The 19050-nt window shown below is 42.7% G+C and overlaps 1 protein-coding gene across 2 annotated transcripts; it reads left to right on the plus strand.

Annotated features, from left to right (window-relative positions):
• The first annotated feature begins 12491 nt into the window (after positions 1-12491).
• LOC135520420 (nucleotide-binding oligomerization domain-containing protein 1-like) lies at positions 12492-18636 on the plus strand. 2 transcript variants are annotated; one of them, XM_064945975.1, is made up of 12 exons: positions 12497-12768; positions 12898-13125; positions 13528-13702; positions 13898-15719; positions 15881-15964; positions 16075-16158; positions 16246-16329; positions 16403-16486; positions 16794-16877; positions 16990-17073; positions 17223-17306; positions 17509-18636. In XM_064945975.1, exons 2-12 carry the CDS (start codon positions 12919-12921, stop codon positions 17579-17581), a joined length of 2865 nt encoding a protein of 954 aa, XP_064802047.1. In that variant the 5' UTR covers positions 12497-12768; positions 12898-12918; the 3' UTR covers positions 17582-18636. The 2 variants fall into 2 exon arrangements, with proteins under 2 accessions (XP_064802048.1, XP_064802047.1); XM_064945976.1 differs by lacking the exons at positions 16794-16877; positions 16990-17073; positions 17223-17306; positions 17509-18636 and adding an exon at positions 16566-16787 and having other exon boundaries at positions 12492-12768.
• The last annotated feature ends 414 nt before the right edge of the window (positions 18637-19050 follow it).

A 19050-nucleotide genomic window follows, 5' to 3' on the forward strand; every position in this document is an offset into this window, starting at 1 on the left:
GAGTACATATCTGTAATATCTGGGTAAGTACAAGGTTGCCGCTAGTTCTTACACAGGATTTAGCTATTTAACGTGACGTGTAACTTTATAGTTACCTTTGAGCAATTTCTATAAAATGACTTAGTACTCATTACCAAGTGAAAATGCCTACAAAGTAAAGATGAGCAGCTACTTTAGTGAGCTGTTTTGTAAAATGACATTACATTTCTTACAAAATATGGATTTTTATTGTTAGATAAATAATTTGATTAATCAAATATATAGGCCTACTCAATTACATAAAAAAGCATTGCATGCATTATCATAGCTTTTGCTACTGGCATAGAGCAGTAGAGTAGAGGCGCTTGCAAAAGTTGCAAACATGGAGGGAAAAGTTTATAGCCTATGCTCTGGGAAAATGTTGACCTTTTATAATGGCATTTCATGCAATTCTACATCATTTTAGATGACTGAAGAATTTAGCAGATTTTTTTTATACCTCACTTTAACGGTTCTCGTCTGTAGAAGGAGAAGCGGACCAAAATGCAGCGTGGTAGTTATTCATGTTCTTTAATAAATGAACTAGACATGAAATAATGAACAAAACAAAGAACGAACGTGAAAACCTATACAGCCTATCTGGTGAACACAAACACAGAGACAGGAACATTCACCCACGAAATACTCAAAGAATATGGCTGCCTAAATATGGTTCCCAATCAGAGACAACGATAAACACCTGCGTCTGATTGAGAACCACTCCAGACAGCCATAGACTATGCTAGATACCCCCACTAAACCACACACCCAATACCTAACAAAACCCCAAGACAAAACACACCACAATAAACCCATGTCACACCCTGGCCTGACCAAATAAATAAAGACAAACACAATATATTACGACCAGGGCGTGACACTCACAAATGATTGAAATGACAGTCTACTTTGACCCTGACAAACTGAGAATCTGAGCTCAATAAAAACAACCCTGTCTTGAATCCATCATTAACCTAGGCCTAGGTGTGTGGAGACACACCCATATTATACAATATGAGGAGGAAATTATAGTCGTAAAAAAGCTTTCCACTTTCACTGAGTCACCCAATGATGCACAGCTCACTCACCCGTGATTGCTGATGCCCACTCACCCGTGATTGCTGATGCCCTTATGTAAAACAATGCTGTTGAAATATTGCGAAAGGTGTCATGCTGTGTAATGATAGGAAACAAGTGCAGGAATATGTAATAGGGGCAAATGTATTTAAATTCATCAGGGGTGCTGTGGTACCTCCAGCACCCTTCCCGTGGCTATGATTCTGTAAGGAAATGAATGACATGCAACGCTGGAGAGATAAGAGTTGCAAGCTCATGTCTATCAGAGCAGAGAGAGCAAGAGAAAGTGAATGTCATTCTAGTTATGTGAGAGATACAGGCACGCTTCTCTCTCTCACCACAGCAATGGCCAAGGCAGCAGCTCCTTTTCCCGAGGTCAAGCTAAAATAGGCAGTTTATACAATTTTAAAAACATTACAATACATTCACAGATTGTACGTGTGTGTATAGTGCATATGTTATTGTGTGTGTATGTATGCATGTGTCTGTACCTATGTTTGTGTTGCTTCACAGTCCGCACAGTTCCATAAGGTGTATTTTTATCTGTTTTTTAAATCTAATTTTACTGCTTGCATCAGTTACCTGATGTGGAATATGTAGTACTGTGCGCCTCCCATAGTCTGTTCTGGACTTGGGGACTGTGGAGACCTCTTGTGGCTTGTCTTGTGGGGTATGCATGGGTGTCTGAGCTGTGTGCCAGTAGTTCAAACAGACAGTTTGGTGCATTCAACAAGTCAATACCTCTCATAAATACACGTAGTGATGAATTCAATATCTCTACTTTGAGCCAGGAGAGATTGACATGCATATTATTAATATTAGCTCTCTGTGTACACCCAAGGGTCAGCCGTTGGATGACCACACGACTGAACATTAGTCCAGGTATGACAAAACTAGGGCCTGTAGGACCTGCCTTGTTAAGAAGGTAGAGCAGAGCTTTATTATGGACATACTACTCCCCATCTTAGCTACTGTTGTATCAATATGTTTTGACCATGGCACTTTACAATCTAGGGTTACTCCAAGCAGTTTAGTCACCTCAACTTGCTCAATTTCCACATTATTTATTACAAGATTTAGTTGAGGTTTAGGGTTTAGTGAATGATTTGTCCCAAATACAGTTTAGTTTTAGAAATAGGCAGGACTAACTTATTCCTTGACACCCACTCTGAAACTAACTGCAACTCTTTGTTAAGTGTTGCAGTCATTTCAGTCGCTATAGTAGCTGACATGTATAGTGTTGAGTCATCTGGATACATAGACACTCAAAGCCAGTGGCATGTCATTAGTAAAGATTGAAAAAAGTAATGGGCCTAGACAGCTGCCCTGGTGAATTCCTGATTCCACCTGGATTATGTTGGGGAGGCTTCCATTAAAGAACACCTTCTGTGTTCTGTTAGACTGGTAACTCTTTATCCACAATATAGCAGGGGGTGTAAAGCCATAACACATATGTTTTTCCTGCAGCGATAATGTCAAAAGTCACACTGAAGTCTAACAAAACAGCCCTCGCAATGACTTTTGAATGACTTTTGCTTCCCTTCAAGCCTGGGGGCACACACTTTCTAGTAGGCTTAAATTGAAAATATGGCAAATAGGAGTGGCAATATCGTCCGCTATTATCCTCAGTAATTTTCCATCCAGGTTGTCAGACCCCGGTGGCTTGTCATTGTTGATAGACAACAATAATGTTTTCACCTCTTCCACACACTTTACAGAATTAAAAATTACCATGCTTGTCCTTCATTATATGGTCAGATATACTTGGAGGTGTAGTGTCAGTGTTTGTTGCTGGCATGTAATGCCAATCTTGCCATTGAAAAAATCATTAAAGTAGTTGGCAAAAGTAGTTGGCTTTGTGATGAATGAGCCATCTGATTCAATGAATGATGGAGCTTTCATTTAAGGTGCTCCAAAGCTTTTTACTGCCATTCTTTATGTCATGTATATTTGTTTCACAGTGTAGTTCTTCTTCTTTTTATTCAGTTTAGTTACATGATTTCTCAATTTGCAATATGTTTGCCAATCGGTTGTGCAGCCAGACTTATTTGCCATTCCTTTTGCCTCATCCCTCTCAACCATACCATTTTTCAATTCCTCATCAATCCACAGGGATTTAATAGTTTTTACAGTAATTTTCTTAATAGGTGTATGCTTATTAGCAATTTCATAAATGTGTCAAGTGCAGTGTCTGATTGCTTCTCATTACACACCACGGATCAACAAATATTCTTTACGTCAACAACATAGGAATCACTACAAAACTTATTGTATGACCTCTTATACACTATATTAGGCCCAGCCTTTGGAACTTTGGTGTTCCTAGATATGGCTACTATATTGTGATCACAACATGGATCTGGATACTGCTTTCAAGCATATTTCTGCAGCATTAGTAAAGATGTAATCAAAACATGTTGATGATTTGATTCCTGTGCTATTTGTAATTACCCTGGTAGGTTGACTGATAACCTGAACCAGGTTACAGGCACTGGTTACAGTTTGAAGCTTTTTCTTGAGTGGGCAACTTGATGAAAGCCAGTCAATATTTAAATCACCCAGAAAATATACCTCTGTTGATATCACATACATTTTCAAGCATTTCACAAATGTTATCCAGATACTGACTGTTAGCAGCTTCCCACCAGAATGGGCTTTAGGCGAGGCAGATGAACCTGTAGCCATATAACTTCAACAGTATTTAACATGAGAACCTCTCTAATCTTTACAGGAATGTAGTTCTAAATATAAACAGCAACACCTCCACCATTGGCATTTATATATTTTCTGTAAAGGTTATAACCTTGTATTGCTTCCACTGTATTATCAAAGGTATTATCGAAGTGAGTTTCAGAGATAGTCAGAGTGTGAATGCCATCTGTTACTAGCAAATTATTGATTTCATGAACCTTGTTTCTTAAGCTATTAACGTGGGATATTTTGAGCAATTGTCTTCTGGGATGCTTACTTATCTTTATTGCTTTACTGGGAAGCTCAGTAGAAGTAGATATGCTCATGTTATTTATGTTAGTGCAGGGTAAGCTGCACACAGTGAACTTCCTCCTAGGGCACACTGGCTCAGTGCTAAGATCATAAATCTGGTTCATAGGCACATGATTACTGCATACAATAGCTGTAGGATCAGCAGAGGCATTCAGGACAGTTAGAAGAACATACATTAGGTTATTTACATTGTATCTACCAACGCCCCTGGTGTAATGTACATTTGTTGAAGCATTGTGACAACTCTGCGTCACAATGGTAGGGATTAACTGAGCTAGGCTTGGGTCATTGATAAATCATTGTCTCAACGCAGCCTTATAATGCTGTAAAAGCTGCCCAAAATCACGGCTGGCGAGAATGACCTGGAAATCCGCTCACTCCCACTCTTCACAGGATTCGGAGAACTCTTTATGAACAGGTGAGCGGCAGGATAACTTGAGCCCGTTGGGAAAACTAGTTTTTATTGAGTTTCTATTTCCCAAATTAACTCAAAGAATATCAGAATATCGATTTTTCAACAGCCGCTAATTAACCAGTTGCCTCTACCAATCTCTTTCTGGACGTCGTATAGCCCGTGAATCTGCACGGACCCGGGTCTCACCAATGAATTCGTACCACACCAATCTTAGTTGAATATTTATTTTTCTAAAAAGCTAAAATGATGATAAAAGATACACATAGACAAAACAAATTATAGGCTATTGATTAGAATATAGTATAACGGGCCAACACACTATGGCGCGTGTTACCCACAATGGGGATTTCAAAAGAGAGAATAAAAAGAAAGTACACAAGAGACATATACATTTGGGTGAATTTGTCAGCTATGCTATTCTAACCCTAGCCCTGCCCCAAACTGCTGCTCTTATGGGTCAGAATATAATGATGTAATTACGTGGGGATGATCTCCGAGGATTCTCTACGTGGATTGTTCAGCTGTTCGATGACGCACTTCTCCTGCGTACCTCCCTGCTCGTCCTCCCGATGTCAGTGTCCTTTTTGGCTTAGGAGTCTGTTCCCTCACCTTTTGCCCTGGAAGGGGTCTTCTGAGGACATACAGCTCTGTAGCTCAGAGCTCACAGCATAGGAATGAAACCCTTTAGATACCACGATTCGATGGGGAGATGGAGGCTATGTGGTTCGACTTGAATTCACCCGCTTAGACACAGCTACTCATCCGTAGCTTGGGTAGAAAAGGATTTCTTTGTCCTTAAACATGCATTGCGTTCTGGGTTCATTGACTTTTTAGACCTCGCTGCAGCTGGGGTCACGTAGTCCTCCTGTAAATTCTATACTCACAGGTTTTATACCCTTGGGTCAGAAGTGGGCGTAACCGCCTTTAGGGCAATTCTCTGGGCGTACCAAGTTAATGAGGCAAGGTCTAGATAATATTCAAATCCAATTTTAGACCACTAACTTAACATTTCATTTCCCCCAAAACATTCTCATTGATTTGGATATTTTCCATACAACGTACAATGTATAAACATCAAACATCTACTAGGAAAACTCTTCAATGTTTTCGTAATAACGTCATCTATTAACCTTTAATAACAAAACAAAAATGACATATATTTTCATATTCCATCTATCGTCATGACCACCATTGTGGCTGATGCAAACCATTGTTCCAAAGTCCCTTTATTTCATGTTTAATGTTCTGAGGCTGGTTCTCCATAGTAACAGGACAAAAGGAATTTGTTTGAGGCCTGAGATTTACCAGGGGCGTGAGGGGTCATAAAACCCCCCACATCTTCAGGCCCCTAGATCTCTCCTCCTCTGTTGGGGTTGAGAGATTATCTGTAGGGTTGTGGTCTCCTGTAACCTGACCTGATCAGGACAGTCATGACAATGTAAACATTCTACTCTGCGTTTTTCCCAGTTTCTTACGCAGGCTGGCGACCTTCATGATCAAGAAAGCCACCACAAGCCTATAGAAATTGCTGCATTGGAACTCCGAGTGATCCGGTTTGTCCCGAAACAAGGCGCAGTATATACAGCTCCTACAGTGTTGGAACCTTTCATTTATTTCTCCAGACAAAGAGGGCTCCATTGCAAAACTCATCTGGTACCAACTTCGTTAGCTCGATGGCTAGCAGCACAGCGTCTCTGTCAAGCAGGCTTCAATCTGTCTGCTAAGCGGGATTCCGAGACAAGAAATAGCAGTCCTAGCTGTTAAAAGCTAACCGCATCATGGAATTCATGCAAAAACAAGTTTGGTATTTGTATTTGAATAACGGTTTTGTTTTAATCAAAAATAGCAAACCAATTGTTTTCCAGCATACAATATTCAGCTACACACTCAGATGACGTATGAATGACTGCCATAAAGAGATCCACCGGAGATCTCTTTACGTTGCGCAAACCGTAAACCCGGGCCGGCCCAACTCTAATCAATTCTTAGAATATCAGGCACATTTTCACATTACGTTTTTTAGGGGGCTGGAGAACTACAGAGGCAACTTGAATTAACTCTGATTGCTTTTATTATAATTTTTACATTGCAAACAGTGAAATAATTGTTAATGTCACGAAGGGTATTGGATCCTGGCAAATGGGTACTGGAACGAAACGGGTTGCAGGATAAAGCTTAAATTAAGCACTGTAGCTAGCAAACGTTAGCTGACTACCTTTGCTTGTACGGGAGCGCTAAGTCTAGGACCAAACAGCTTCTACCCCCAAGCCATAAGACTGCTGAACAATTAATCAAATGGCCCCCGGACTATTACATTGACCCCTCCCCTCCATTTGTTTTGTACACTGCTGCTACTCGCTGTTTATTATCTATGCATAGTCACGCCACCCCTACCTACATGTACAAATTACCTCAACTATCCTCTACCCCACACACTGACTAAGTACTGCCTTACTTTAGTTTACTTGGTAAATAACTCTTCTTGAACTGCACTGTTGGTTAAGGGCTTGTAAGTAAGCATTTCACGGTAAGGTCTACACTTGTTGTATTCGGCGCATGTGACAAAAAAAAGTTTGATTAGATTTTAATTGAGTGAGTAAGACGTTTAAGTGTGTTAACCCTTGCAAGGCTGCCGGGCCCAGACAGCATCCCTAGCCACGTCCTCAGAGCATGTGCAGACCAGCTGGCTGGAATGTTTACAGATATATACAGTATATCACAAAAGTGAGTACACCCCTCACATTTTTGTAAATATTTGAGTATATCTTTTCATGTGACAACACTGAAGAAATGACACTTTGCTACAATGTAAAGTAGTGGGGTAGCCCAGTGGTTAGAGCGTTGGACAAGTCACCGAAAGGTTGCAAGTTCGAATCCCCGAGCTGACAAGGTACAAATCTGTCGTTCTGCCCCTGAACAGGCAGTTAACCCACTGTTACTAAGCCGTCAATGAAAATAAGAATTTGTTCTGAACTGACTTGCCTAGTAAAATAACAGTGTGAATTTTCTTGGGAGTTTTTCCTAGTCACCGTGCTGCTACACTTGCATTGCTTGCTGTTTGGGGTTTTAGGCTGGGTTTCTGTACAGCACTTTGATATATCAGCTGATGTACGAAGGGCTATATAAATACATTTGATTTGATTTAAGAATGTTTTTTATGCCTATAGCTCAGCCTTCAACAACATAAACAACACAACAACACATCATTAAGCTAGGGGCCCTGGGTCAGAACCACACCCTTTTCAACTGGGTCCTGGACTGCCTGACGGGCCGCGCAAGGTGGTGAAGGTAGGAAACAAAACCTCCACTACGCTGATCCTCAACACAGGGGCCTCACAAGAGTGAGTGCTCAGCCCCTCCTGTATTCCCTGTTCACCCATAACTGCATGGCAACGGACGCCTCCAACTCTATCATCAAGTTTGCAGACGACTCAACAGTAGTAGGCCTGATTACCAACAGCGATGAGACAGCCTACAGGGAGGAGGTGAGGGCCCTGGCGGAGTGGAGCTAGGAAAATAAACTCTCCCTCAACGTCAACAAAATGAAGGAGCTGAATGTGTATTTCAGGAGACAGCAGAGGGAGCACGCCCGCATCCACATCGACTGTACCGCAGGGAGAAGGTGAAAAGCTTCAAGTTCCTCGGCTTACACATCATTGACAATCTGAAATGGTTCACCCACAGACAGTGTGGTGAAGATGGTGCAACAGCGCCTCTTCAACCTTAGAAGGCTGAAGAAATTTGGCTTGGCCCCTAAGGCCCTCAGAATCTTTTACAGATGCACAACTGAGAGAATCCATTCGGGCTGTATCACCACCTGGTACGGCAACTGCACTGCACTGCAGGGCTCTCTAGAGGGTGGTGCAGTCTGTCTGACACATCACCGGGGGCACACTGCCTGCCCTCCAGAACACCTACAGCACCTGATGTCACAGGATGGCCAAAAAGATCATCAAGGACATCAACCACCCGAGCCATGGCCTGTTCACCCCACTATCATCCAGAAGGTGAGGTCAGTACAGGTGCATCAAAGCTGGGACCAAGAGACTGAAAAACAGCTTCAATCTTAAGGCCATCAGACTGGTAAATAGGCATCACTGGCCGGCTACCACCCGGTTGCTCAACCGTGCCAATTAGAGGCTGCTGCCCCATGTACAGAGACATGGAATCACTGGTGTTGAATTCTAGCTTGAAATATATTTATTCATGTTACCATTTTAGAAATGATTGATTACTTTACATGTATAATGAATGTATACAGCTCTGGAAACAATTCAGAGACCACTGCAAAATTATCTGTTTCTCTGACTACTGACAACATTTCTCCCAAATTCCAAATGACAACCGGTCAAAATAACAAAAAATATGCAGTGTTGTCAGACCTCAAATAATAAGTTCATATTCATTTTTAAACAACACAATACTAATGTTTTAACTTAGGAAGAGTTCAGAAATCAATATTTGGTGGAAAAAACCCTGATTTTCATTCACAGCTTTCATTTGTCTTGAAATGCTCTCCACCAGTCTTTCACATTGATGTTGGGTGACTTTATGCCACTCCTGGCACAAAAATTCAAGCAGCTCGGCTTTGTTTGATGGCTTGTGACCATCCATCTTTCTCTTGATCACATTCCATAGGTTTTCAATGGGGTTCAGGTCTGGAGATTGGGCTGGCCATGCCAGAGTCTTGATCTGGTGGTCCTCCATCCACAACTTGATTGACCTGGCTGTGTGGCGTGGAGCATTGTCCTGCTGGAAAAAACAATCCTCCGAGTTGGGGAACATTGTCAGAGCAGAAGGAAGCAAGTATTCTTCCATGACAACCTTGTACATGGCTTGATTCATGCGTCCTTCACAAAGTCAAATCTGCCCGATTCCATCCTTGCTGAAGCACCCCCAGATCATCAACGATTCTCCATCAAATTTCACATTGGGTGAGAGACCTGGAGAGGCCGACAAGCCACAGTGTCTCGCACCCACTGTGAAATTTGGTGAGGGATCAGTGATGATCTGAGGTTGCTTCATCAAGGCTGGAATCGGGAAGATTTGTCTTTGTGAAGGACTGGTGGAGGGTATGCCAAGACGCATGAAATTATCCTGTTGTACCCTTTTGCAACATAATCAGCTGGAGTAAAAATGCACTAGAGTTTAAAACAATCTGCACACTGGTAAACACTCCCATGTGTTCAGTGTATTAGTAATAAATGTGAGCCATTTATTTTAGATGCGATACCATAGCATTTTTTTTCACCAAAGTTTCTCCATTTTGCTTGGGAAGCCTGACACACATGCACTTGATTCGGTTGATAATGTGTTCTAGTGTGTATTCTTCAAGCTGCGGTAGCAAAGGGTTTTCAACACTTCTGAATTAGTCAGACGAAGTTCTGCCTCCATTCATTTTCAGAGGAGGCATGCGGGGAAAGGCGCAGGGGATTGTGGAAAGGTGCTGCGAGAACCCTACTAGCAGAGCGTAGGAAAAAGTTCAGTTCTGCCAAAGATGATGGATATACTGACAATATACACGTTTCTCCACCCTAACAATGGGAGACATCCAAAAAAAACGGCACGGAGGGCTATCTCACTCCCACCTATCCTTTCTTTGGATTGGTGGAGACATCTCATTATTGCAATCCTCTATTGAATATTTGATGAGGGTTGTTGATGTTAACTGCCGGTATTCAATGGAGAGAAACACTATCCTATTAGCTTCATAACATTACAGTTTTTCCCAGTTGTTTACACACTAAAACTGGCCAATGAGGCATAATGACTCAAACCTGTAACTTATGGAGCAGAACCACTGTCATGGATCCCTCCAGAACTTTCATTACGCACACCTGTCCCCTATTCCCACTGATTAGTGTTTGAATAAGTGCGCCCTTAGGTTTCCATTGAGCTGTCGTTTATTGTTACAATATCCGTTGGTGCGTGTGAGTACCTGTGCTGTGTGTTTTGGCTTTCGTGCCATTGTGGATTGCGCAGATGATTACGGGTCTTGTCCCGTGTGATAATTTTTAACATTTTACCTTTATTTAACCAGGTAAGCTAGTTGAGAACAAGTTCTCATTTGCAACTGCGACCTGGCCAAGATAAAGCATAGCAGTTCAACACATACAACAACACAGAGTTATCCATGGAATAAACAAAACATACAGTCAATAATACAATATAAAAAATATATATACAGTGTGTGCAAATGAGGTAGGATAAGGGAGGAAAGGCAATACATAGGCCATAGTGCCGAAATAATTACAACATAGCAATTAAACACTGGAGTGAAAGATGTGCAGAAGATGAGTGTGCAAGTATAGATACTGGGGTGCAAAGGAGCAAAATAAATCAAATAAACAGTATGGGGATGAGGTAGTTGGATAGGCTATTTACAGATGGGCTATGTACAGGTGCAGTGATCTGTGAGCTGCTCTGACAGCTGGTGCTTAAAGTTAGTGAGGGAGATATGAGTCTCCAGATTCAGTGATTTTGCAGTTCGTTCCAGTCATTGGCAGCAGAGAACTGGAAGGAAAGGTGGCCAAAGTACGAATTGGCTTTGGAGGTGACCAGTGAAATATACCTGCTGGAGCGTGTGCTACGAGTGGGTGCTGCTATGGTGACCTGTGAGCTGAGATAAGGCAGGGCTTTACCTAGCAGAAACGTGTAGATGACCTGGAGCCAGTGGGTTTGGTGACGAATATGAAGCGGGCCAGCCAACGAGAGCATACAGGTCGCAGTGATGGGTAGTATATTGGGCTTTGGTGACGAAACGGATGGCACTGTGATAGACTGCATCCAATTTGCTGAGTAGAGTGTTGGAGGCTATTTTGTAAATGACATCGCCAAAGTCAAGTAATGTGATCAGTAATGTAATTGTAACATGCAATATGCTATCAATTGGATTATGGTGTTTTAACATTATGATTCTTATATATTATAGTTAATGGGTCTTCCATTATACCTGTGTCATGACAGTGATGACTATAGTTGACTTCCTATAAAATATATAGGCCGACATGTAAAATGCACATGAATGGGTACTTTGGGTGAAGGAAATTGTATCTTTGACTTGCAAACATTTTGGTGCAAGTCTCTCTTCACCCACCATCAACACTAACAATCTCTGCAGTCCTCCTCCATGTCATTGACCTGATTTTCTCTCTGTATTCTAAAATGATTCTCAGCAAATAAACAAGGTATAATTGCACAACCTGTGGTGAAGTAAGCAAAGGCTCCACCCCTCAGATCAGAAGATTCTGTCTTTCAGGGGCCCATGAAGAGGGACCCCAGGCTGATCTTCTATTTTATTTAACCTTTATTTGATTTAACTAGGCAAGTCAGTTAGGAACAAATTCTTATTTTACAATGACGTATCTAAATGAGAGTAAAGTTTAAACTGGGAATTTCTGAAGCTGTACTTATTTCTACCAAGTGCATTGAACTATAAAATGAATACACCAACACTGACAAACATTTGTATTGGTTCTATTTCATTAAATCAGTGGACAAGACAATCATCTGTAGGCTATGGGCTATTCATGTTAAATTGGCAACAGTAATGCAACACGATAGAATCGGATGCTTGAGGAAAAAAACGGATTATAAATAAAACACATTTAGTCTCAGTAGAAAGTTGAAATACATTTGCTACGATGGGTTTGTGTCACATCATACTGGTAGCTAAATCGTATTTTTTCATTGGTTACGAGTGAGTAAGTTTACATGCACAGTAATAACTTGATATGAAACTGATTGTGACAATATTATGCAACGGTCATGTAAACACCTTACTCTGCTTATTTTAATCCGCGAAAGGTGACATCGAAGTAAGCATATGCTGATTAAAACACCTGTTTTTCTAAGCAATATTTCGAATTATTAGGACATGTTTGGGAAATCCTGATTTACCGTGGAGCAATTACAAGTGGCGAAAACCCTGTATAAAAAGAAGCAGACATCAGCATGCCAAAAGCGCGGACGCAATTCGAGGCGAAATTACGCGCATCCGAGGCTGTTTTTGGTTTCACTTCCTCAAAGAACCAGTACTGTGTTCAGTGTTTTTTTCCCCTCCTGACATTGAGACACGACTAGATTCCTATTCTAACGGTCATAGAGAAACGTTTTGTTATTATCCCGTCGCACGCTATTTAATGGTTTAATAACCATGACTGGAGTTTGTTTTTGAAGAGAGACGTAGTTACCGAGTTTTTCCGCCGCGGACTAGGACAGCGCGGATAAGAACAATGCTATCAAAGGTTCTGACGGTATGTATAGGCAGCCCATATACGTATACCGTACGCGATAGCCATAGACTACTATAATGTATTTTATCCGTACTGTTGGATCATTTTCTCCTAACTGATTACCTGACTAGAATTACTTACATTTTCCAGTAAATACAGGCAGCTGAAGCCATGCATATTATGGGCTCCAGTGCCGAAGAAGCCCGTGCTGGACTAACGGGCCATGTGTCCACTGTCCAACTGCTCACGTTGCACCGTGAGCTACTAGTTTCCCAAGTGAAGAGCACGCAGTGCATTCTGGATAACCTCCTACAAAGTGGCTTTCTGTGTATTGAGGATACAGAAATCATCCAGCGCTCAGCCACCAAGACAGACCAGGTAATTTACCATAGGAGGGTTTCAGAGAGGATACATGTCCATTTGGACAACACACATTAAATGACAAAGTACCCATCACAAAGACATGCTCTTGCATTAACAAATAGCTTACTAGGCCCAAAATAAAATTGACTAATTGATTATAAGATGAGAAAGTATAAAGACAAGACTTGATTTTGCAATACAATGGCATTTGGTATGTTGCCAGTATCTTATCTGTGAAAAATCCTGTTTGGCCACATTAATCAAAATGTGGAAAGTAATATTAATTAAATATGAATCACTGGTAAGTAAATATGATTGCCATTGTGCAGGTGTGTGAAAGGGGAAACTGTTAGCTGTCAAATTATTATTGAATCACTGTAAAGTAAATATTATTTACTTATGATTGACATGGCGCAGGTGCGTAAAATCCTGGAATTGGTCCAAAGCAAAGGGGAGCAGGCATGTGAATACTTCCTATATATTCTCTACAAAGTTTATGATGCATACATAGACCTCCAACCATGGCTTAAAGAGATCAACTACCAGCCACCAGACTTCATACAGGACATACCAGTGAAGAACACGGACCCTAGTAAGTATGTCAGTAAACTGTATGGTGCTGCACTTCATATGTGTTATTGGAATTTTACTTAACAATAAAAAAAATACAGTGCATTGACAATGTAAGCTATTAGAGAATCACGGAGGAAACTACTGTATATTTTGGCTGAATATCCGTGGTTGAGAATGAGACTCCAGTTTATTCTCCCTACCCCCCTCCTCTCAGTTAGTAGGTACTGTGACAAGCTGAGGCAAGAGCTGGGCCGAGACACACGCTTCATTGCATCCTACACCAAGCAAGAGGAAACCCTGCTGGAGGAGCTCTATACAGACACCCTGATGGAGCTCCTGAATGACCGCAATGAGAGCCTTGGCCACCTGGAGGGTCTGGAGCAGCTCCTGGGAGAGCAGGGTGTCTTTAACCCACAGGCAGAGACGGTGCTCATCACAGGGGACGCTGGGGTGGGCAAGTCCATCCTCCTCCAGAAGCTCCAGAGGCTGTGGTCCAATAGGGAGCTGGAACAGACAGACGCCATGTTCTTCTTCAAGTTCCGCTGTAGGATGTTCAGCACATTCAAGGAGACAGACGAGATCTCACTCAGAGACCTGCTTTTCAAATACAACTGCTACCCCGACCAAGATGCAGACAATGAGGTGTTCAGCTACATCCTCCGCTTCCCCGAAAAGGTTCTCTTTACGTTTGACGGCTATGATGAGATCCATGCTGATCTGGACCTGGAGAACATGCCTGAGGTGGTTTCTCCAGAGGAGAGGACTCACCCACTTCTGGTGCTCATTAACCTGCTCTGTGGGAAGCTGCTCAATGGTTCCCGGAAAGTCCTTACTGCTCGGACAGGCACCGAGGTCCAGAGCAGGGTGATCCGGAAGAGGGTGGCACTGCGTGGGTTCTCTCCGGCCCACCTTCAAACCTACACCAACCTACACTTCAAAGAGCAGGAGCACAGGGACCTGGTCTCAGTCCAGCTGGATGCCAGCCCCGACCTCTGTGGCCTCTGCTCCATCCCCCTCTTCTGCTGGATCGTCTTCAAGAGCTTTAAACACCTGCACTCAGTCTACGACGACTTTGAGTTGCCAGAGGCTTGCGTGACCCTCACTAACATATTCCTTCTGCTTTCTGAAGTCTTCTTCAGCCGGGGGGCCGCTCCCCCACCGGGCCTCCTGACGAGAAACACCAGGTGCCCCGCTGATACCTTCAGGGCAGGGTTGAGGCCACTGACAGCCTTCTCCAAGCTGGCTCTGCTGGGCATGGAGAGAGGAGGATTTGTGTTCGACCAGGAGGTGGTGACCTCCTGTGGCCTGACTGAGGACGACCTTCAGGTGGGTTTCCTCCGACCGGTCAGCCGCTACGATGCCTGTGGAAACCCTTCTACCTTTGAGTTCTTTCATCTCACCCTACAGTCCTTCTTGGCTGCATTCTCCCTGGTTCTGGACGAACACGCCAGCGAAGGGAACATCCTCAAGTTCTTCACCGAGTGCAGCAGGAGGGACAACACATCTTGTTTATCATGTGTCTTCCCCTGCATCGGTGGCTTCTCCAAACCCAGGGGAAAGGACCCGTTCAAGACCAACGAGCATCTCCAGTATGCCAACCTCTTCCTGTGTGGACTGCTGTCTAAGGCCAATGCCGGCCTGCTGGAGCACATGGTTCCTCCAGCGCTACTGAAGAGGAAGCGAGCGGTCCTCAAGTCCTACCTGTCCACCAGCGTGAGGTCCCACCTCCGCGGTCTGCCACTCCACAGCACAGAGCAGGAGGGCAGCAAGATGCATGTCCTGCCCAACTTCCTGTGGATGCTGCGCTGCATCTTCGAGACAGGAAGTAAAGAGGTGGCCCAGCTGACTGCGAAGGGCATCACAGCTGACTACATCAAGCTGGGCTACTGTAATGTGTTCTCTGGCGACTGCAGTGCCCTCAACTTTGTGCTGCAGCACCGGCGGAAGAGGCTAGGGGTGGACATGGACAACAACAACATCAGTGACTATGGGGTCAAGCAGCTCAGACCTTCATTCAGTAAAATGACTGTGGTGAGGTGAGGAATTAGGAATATATGCAGATGGAAACACTATGTACTTTATGCCACTGTTTACATGAAAGGTGCACTTGTTTACAAATAACAAATAATTTCTTACTGCTATAAAAAAATACTAGTAAAACTCTAACTTTTCATCTAAATGAGTTTTTCCATTTCAGGTTGTGTGTCAATCAGATCTCAGACAGCAGCGTTGAAGTATTGGCTGAGGAGCTTATCAAATACAGAGTGGTGGAGGTTTTGGGGTGAGTCAGTGTCTATCAGGGTCAACTTGCCTGTCGAACTTTAGTACTGTATTATGCTGTATAACAAATTCATATAACGTGACTGTATTTCTGTTGTCTTGATTTTGCAGACTTTACAATAATCTCATTACGGACATCGGAGCCAAGCTAATCGCTCATATCATTGAGGAATGTCCTAAGTTAAGAGTCGTCAAGTATGTAAATTAGTATGTCCAATCAATTATATAATTACTTGTGTATGAATTAAAATGTTTATTTTTGTCACTTTGATTTGTTCAAAGGGTTGGCAGCAACAAGTTCACCAGTGTGGGTGGCAAGTATCTGGCCAGTGCCATTCAGAAGAGCACATCTATCTTTGACGTGGGGTAAGTGTACTATTACAATATTTTTTTTATTTATTTAACAGAGTGCATGGGATGGATTGTTCCTGTTTTTCAGAATGTGGGGGAACCGTATTGGTGACGAAGGAGCAAGAGCATTCGCAGAGGCCCTGAGGAATCACCCAAGTCTTACCAACCTCAGGTGAGATGGATGGCAAGATATGTCATCGTTATCACTTCTCTTTATAAGTATGTGGCACTGATTGTGCCATGTATTTCAGTTCTCCCACAACTGCGGTTGAGGTCAGAAATAAGGAAGTATAACCTATTGGTCTATCATTTTCCTAACGCACATTCAGTTACTGAACTCCCTAACTCACAAACACTGAAACTACAGTATCTATTTTACACTATCACTCTGCCTCATAGTAATATCATTACCTAAAGTAATACAGTATACTTATGTACTACTAAAAGTAATTATATTTCTATTCTCTTCTCTCCCTTAGCCTCTCAGCCAATGGCATCACTTCAGAAGGTGGGAGGCACTTGGCCGAAGCACTAAAATGCAACACTATGCTCAGAATCTTCTGGTAGGACAATCTTATTTATACATCAAATTCCTGTGACAGAATTTGTCTCTGATATTTAATGTGTATTTGTGCTTTGGAGTTAACAGTTTAAATGTGTGTTGTGGTGTTCTAGGTTGGTGCAAAACGAGTTGTCAGATGATGTAGCACCAGACATGGCAGAGCTGATCAGATCCAACACGGGTCTATCTCACCTCTGGTAAGGCAGGCCCCAGTCTCAACACACTCCCAACAACCAATAACGAAGTTTAGCCTCAGAATTAACCAGAAAGTGAACAAAATTTATTTCTGAATGTGAATAAAAGTTAGCTGGTTAACCTAGTGATCCCTCTGGTCCATTCTGCGCAGGTTAATCAATAATCAGCTGACAGTGGATGGAATCAGACAGCTGTCAGAGGCTCTCTCCCACAACACATCACTCAAAGAGATCTGGTGAGTGTACGCAATGTGACGCAATGTCGCTCATTTAAAGGCACATTACTCATTTTTTTGTGTCAGGTTAATAATAGTATTTGATATATTCCTTTGACCCATTTGTATTTCAAAACATCTTTCACCATTTCCACTTTGTAATGGTTGTGGGTCTTTTATTGTATTGCTGATTATGATGTGCTCTGTCATCACTCACCCACAGTTTGAAAGGAAACTGTCTTTCTGAAGAGGAAGAGAAGCTGTTTGAGGCTGAGGGAAGGCTCCGCTTCCACTGAGGAGACAGAACTGAGCTGGAGAGTGTGTAGATTGGTCACGTTTGTTACCGAAACTTACAAGTTATTTGTGTTTTCTTGCATACTGCATTTTGTAAATATTTGAACATACTGTATTAGCTAGGTGTTTCTGGCATATGGGTAAAAGCCTTGACTACTGGCTGTAAGCGAATGAGTGACGCGAGTTTGGAACAATACTGGCTGTATACAAGGGTCAGCCAATCGTTCACATAACAACAGAATGCAGCACGCGACTGAAGAGAGAAGAGACAACCAACCTGCTAGTGACAGCATCAGCACGCACGCCCCGGAAAGACCGCGGAGAGTAGAAAGGCAGTTTGTCAGTTACAGCAGCGCATCCCCTGGACGATAAAGAAGAGGTGAGAAACCTGACCACGGTGATGTGGGTGATAAGGTGATGAAGCGTACTTCATGAGCTGTAACAGAAAAACAGCTGTTATTTGGGAAGTTTGAGGTGAGTGAGAAAGTGTGATGGAACAGGTATTAGCATTTTTTAGTATATTACTATCTGGATCTAATTCTCCCGTTAGCTAGCCAGAGAAATGTTGAGCAACATTTGCCAACTTAACTGATCAAATAATTGTGTTGTTTATGGTGTGAGAATTAGCTGGCTACTAAAGTCAGACAACATCAGATGAGCTAACGTTAGTAACGTTAACCTAACCAATTCGCTATACTACTAACTCGTATACGACTCCTTGCCGTTCAAGTTATAACGCGTTTGTTGCTTACTGAACCCTGGCAATCTGTGTGAAATGTTGACTAGCTAACGAACGAACTACTAAGGTTTTCAAACTACAGCATGTGGTTCATTTTCAGAATGAGAGAATGAGGTGAAAATGAGGTGTTGCTTGTTTAAAAAGTGCATGCAGCGATCAAGTGTAGCTGGGCCTGGCTTAAGCTGGATGCATTTACATTACATTTACATTTAAGTCATTTAGCAGACGCTCTTATCCAGAGCGACTTACAAATTGGTGAATTCACCTTCTGACATCCAGTGGAACAGCCACTTTACAATAGTGCATCTAAATCATTAAGGGGGGTGAGAAGGATTACTTATCCTATCCTAGGTATTCCTTGAAGAGGTGGGGTTTCAGGTGTCTCCGGAAGGTGGTGATTGACTCCGCTGTCCTGGCGTCGTGAGGGAGTTTGTTCCACCATTGGGGGGCCAGAGCAGCGAACAGTTTTGACTGGGCTGAGCGGGAACTGTACTTCCTCAGTGGTAGGGAGGCGAGCAGGCCAGAGGTGGATGAACGCAGTGCCCTTGTTTGGGTGTAGGGCCTGATCAGAGCCTGGAGGTACTGCGGTGCCGTTCCCCTCACAGCTCCGTAGGCAAGCACCATGGTCTTGTAGCGGATGTAGAGGATTACAATTGTACACTTTAGAGGCGAAAGGAACACCACACACTTGACCCTATTTCTCACTTTGTCAATACAGTGGATAACAAGGGG

The sequence above is a fragment of the Oncorhynchus masou genome, chromosome 29 (genome assembly GCF_036934945.1).
Source record: "Oncorhynchus masou masou isolate Uvic2021 chromosome 29, UVic_Omas_1.1, whole genome shotgun sequence".
NCBI classification, from domain to species: domain Eukaryota; kingdom Metazoa; phylum Chordata; class Actinopteri; order Salmoniformes; family Salmonidae; genus Oncorhynchus; species Oncorhynchus masou.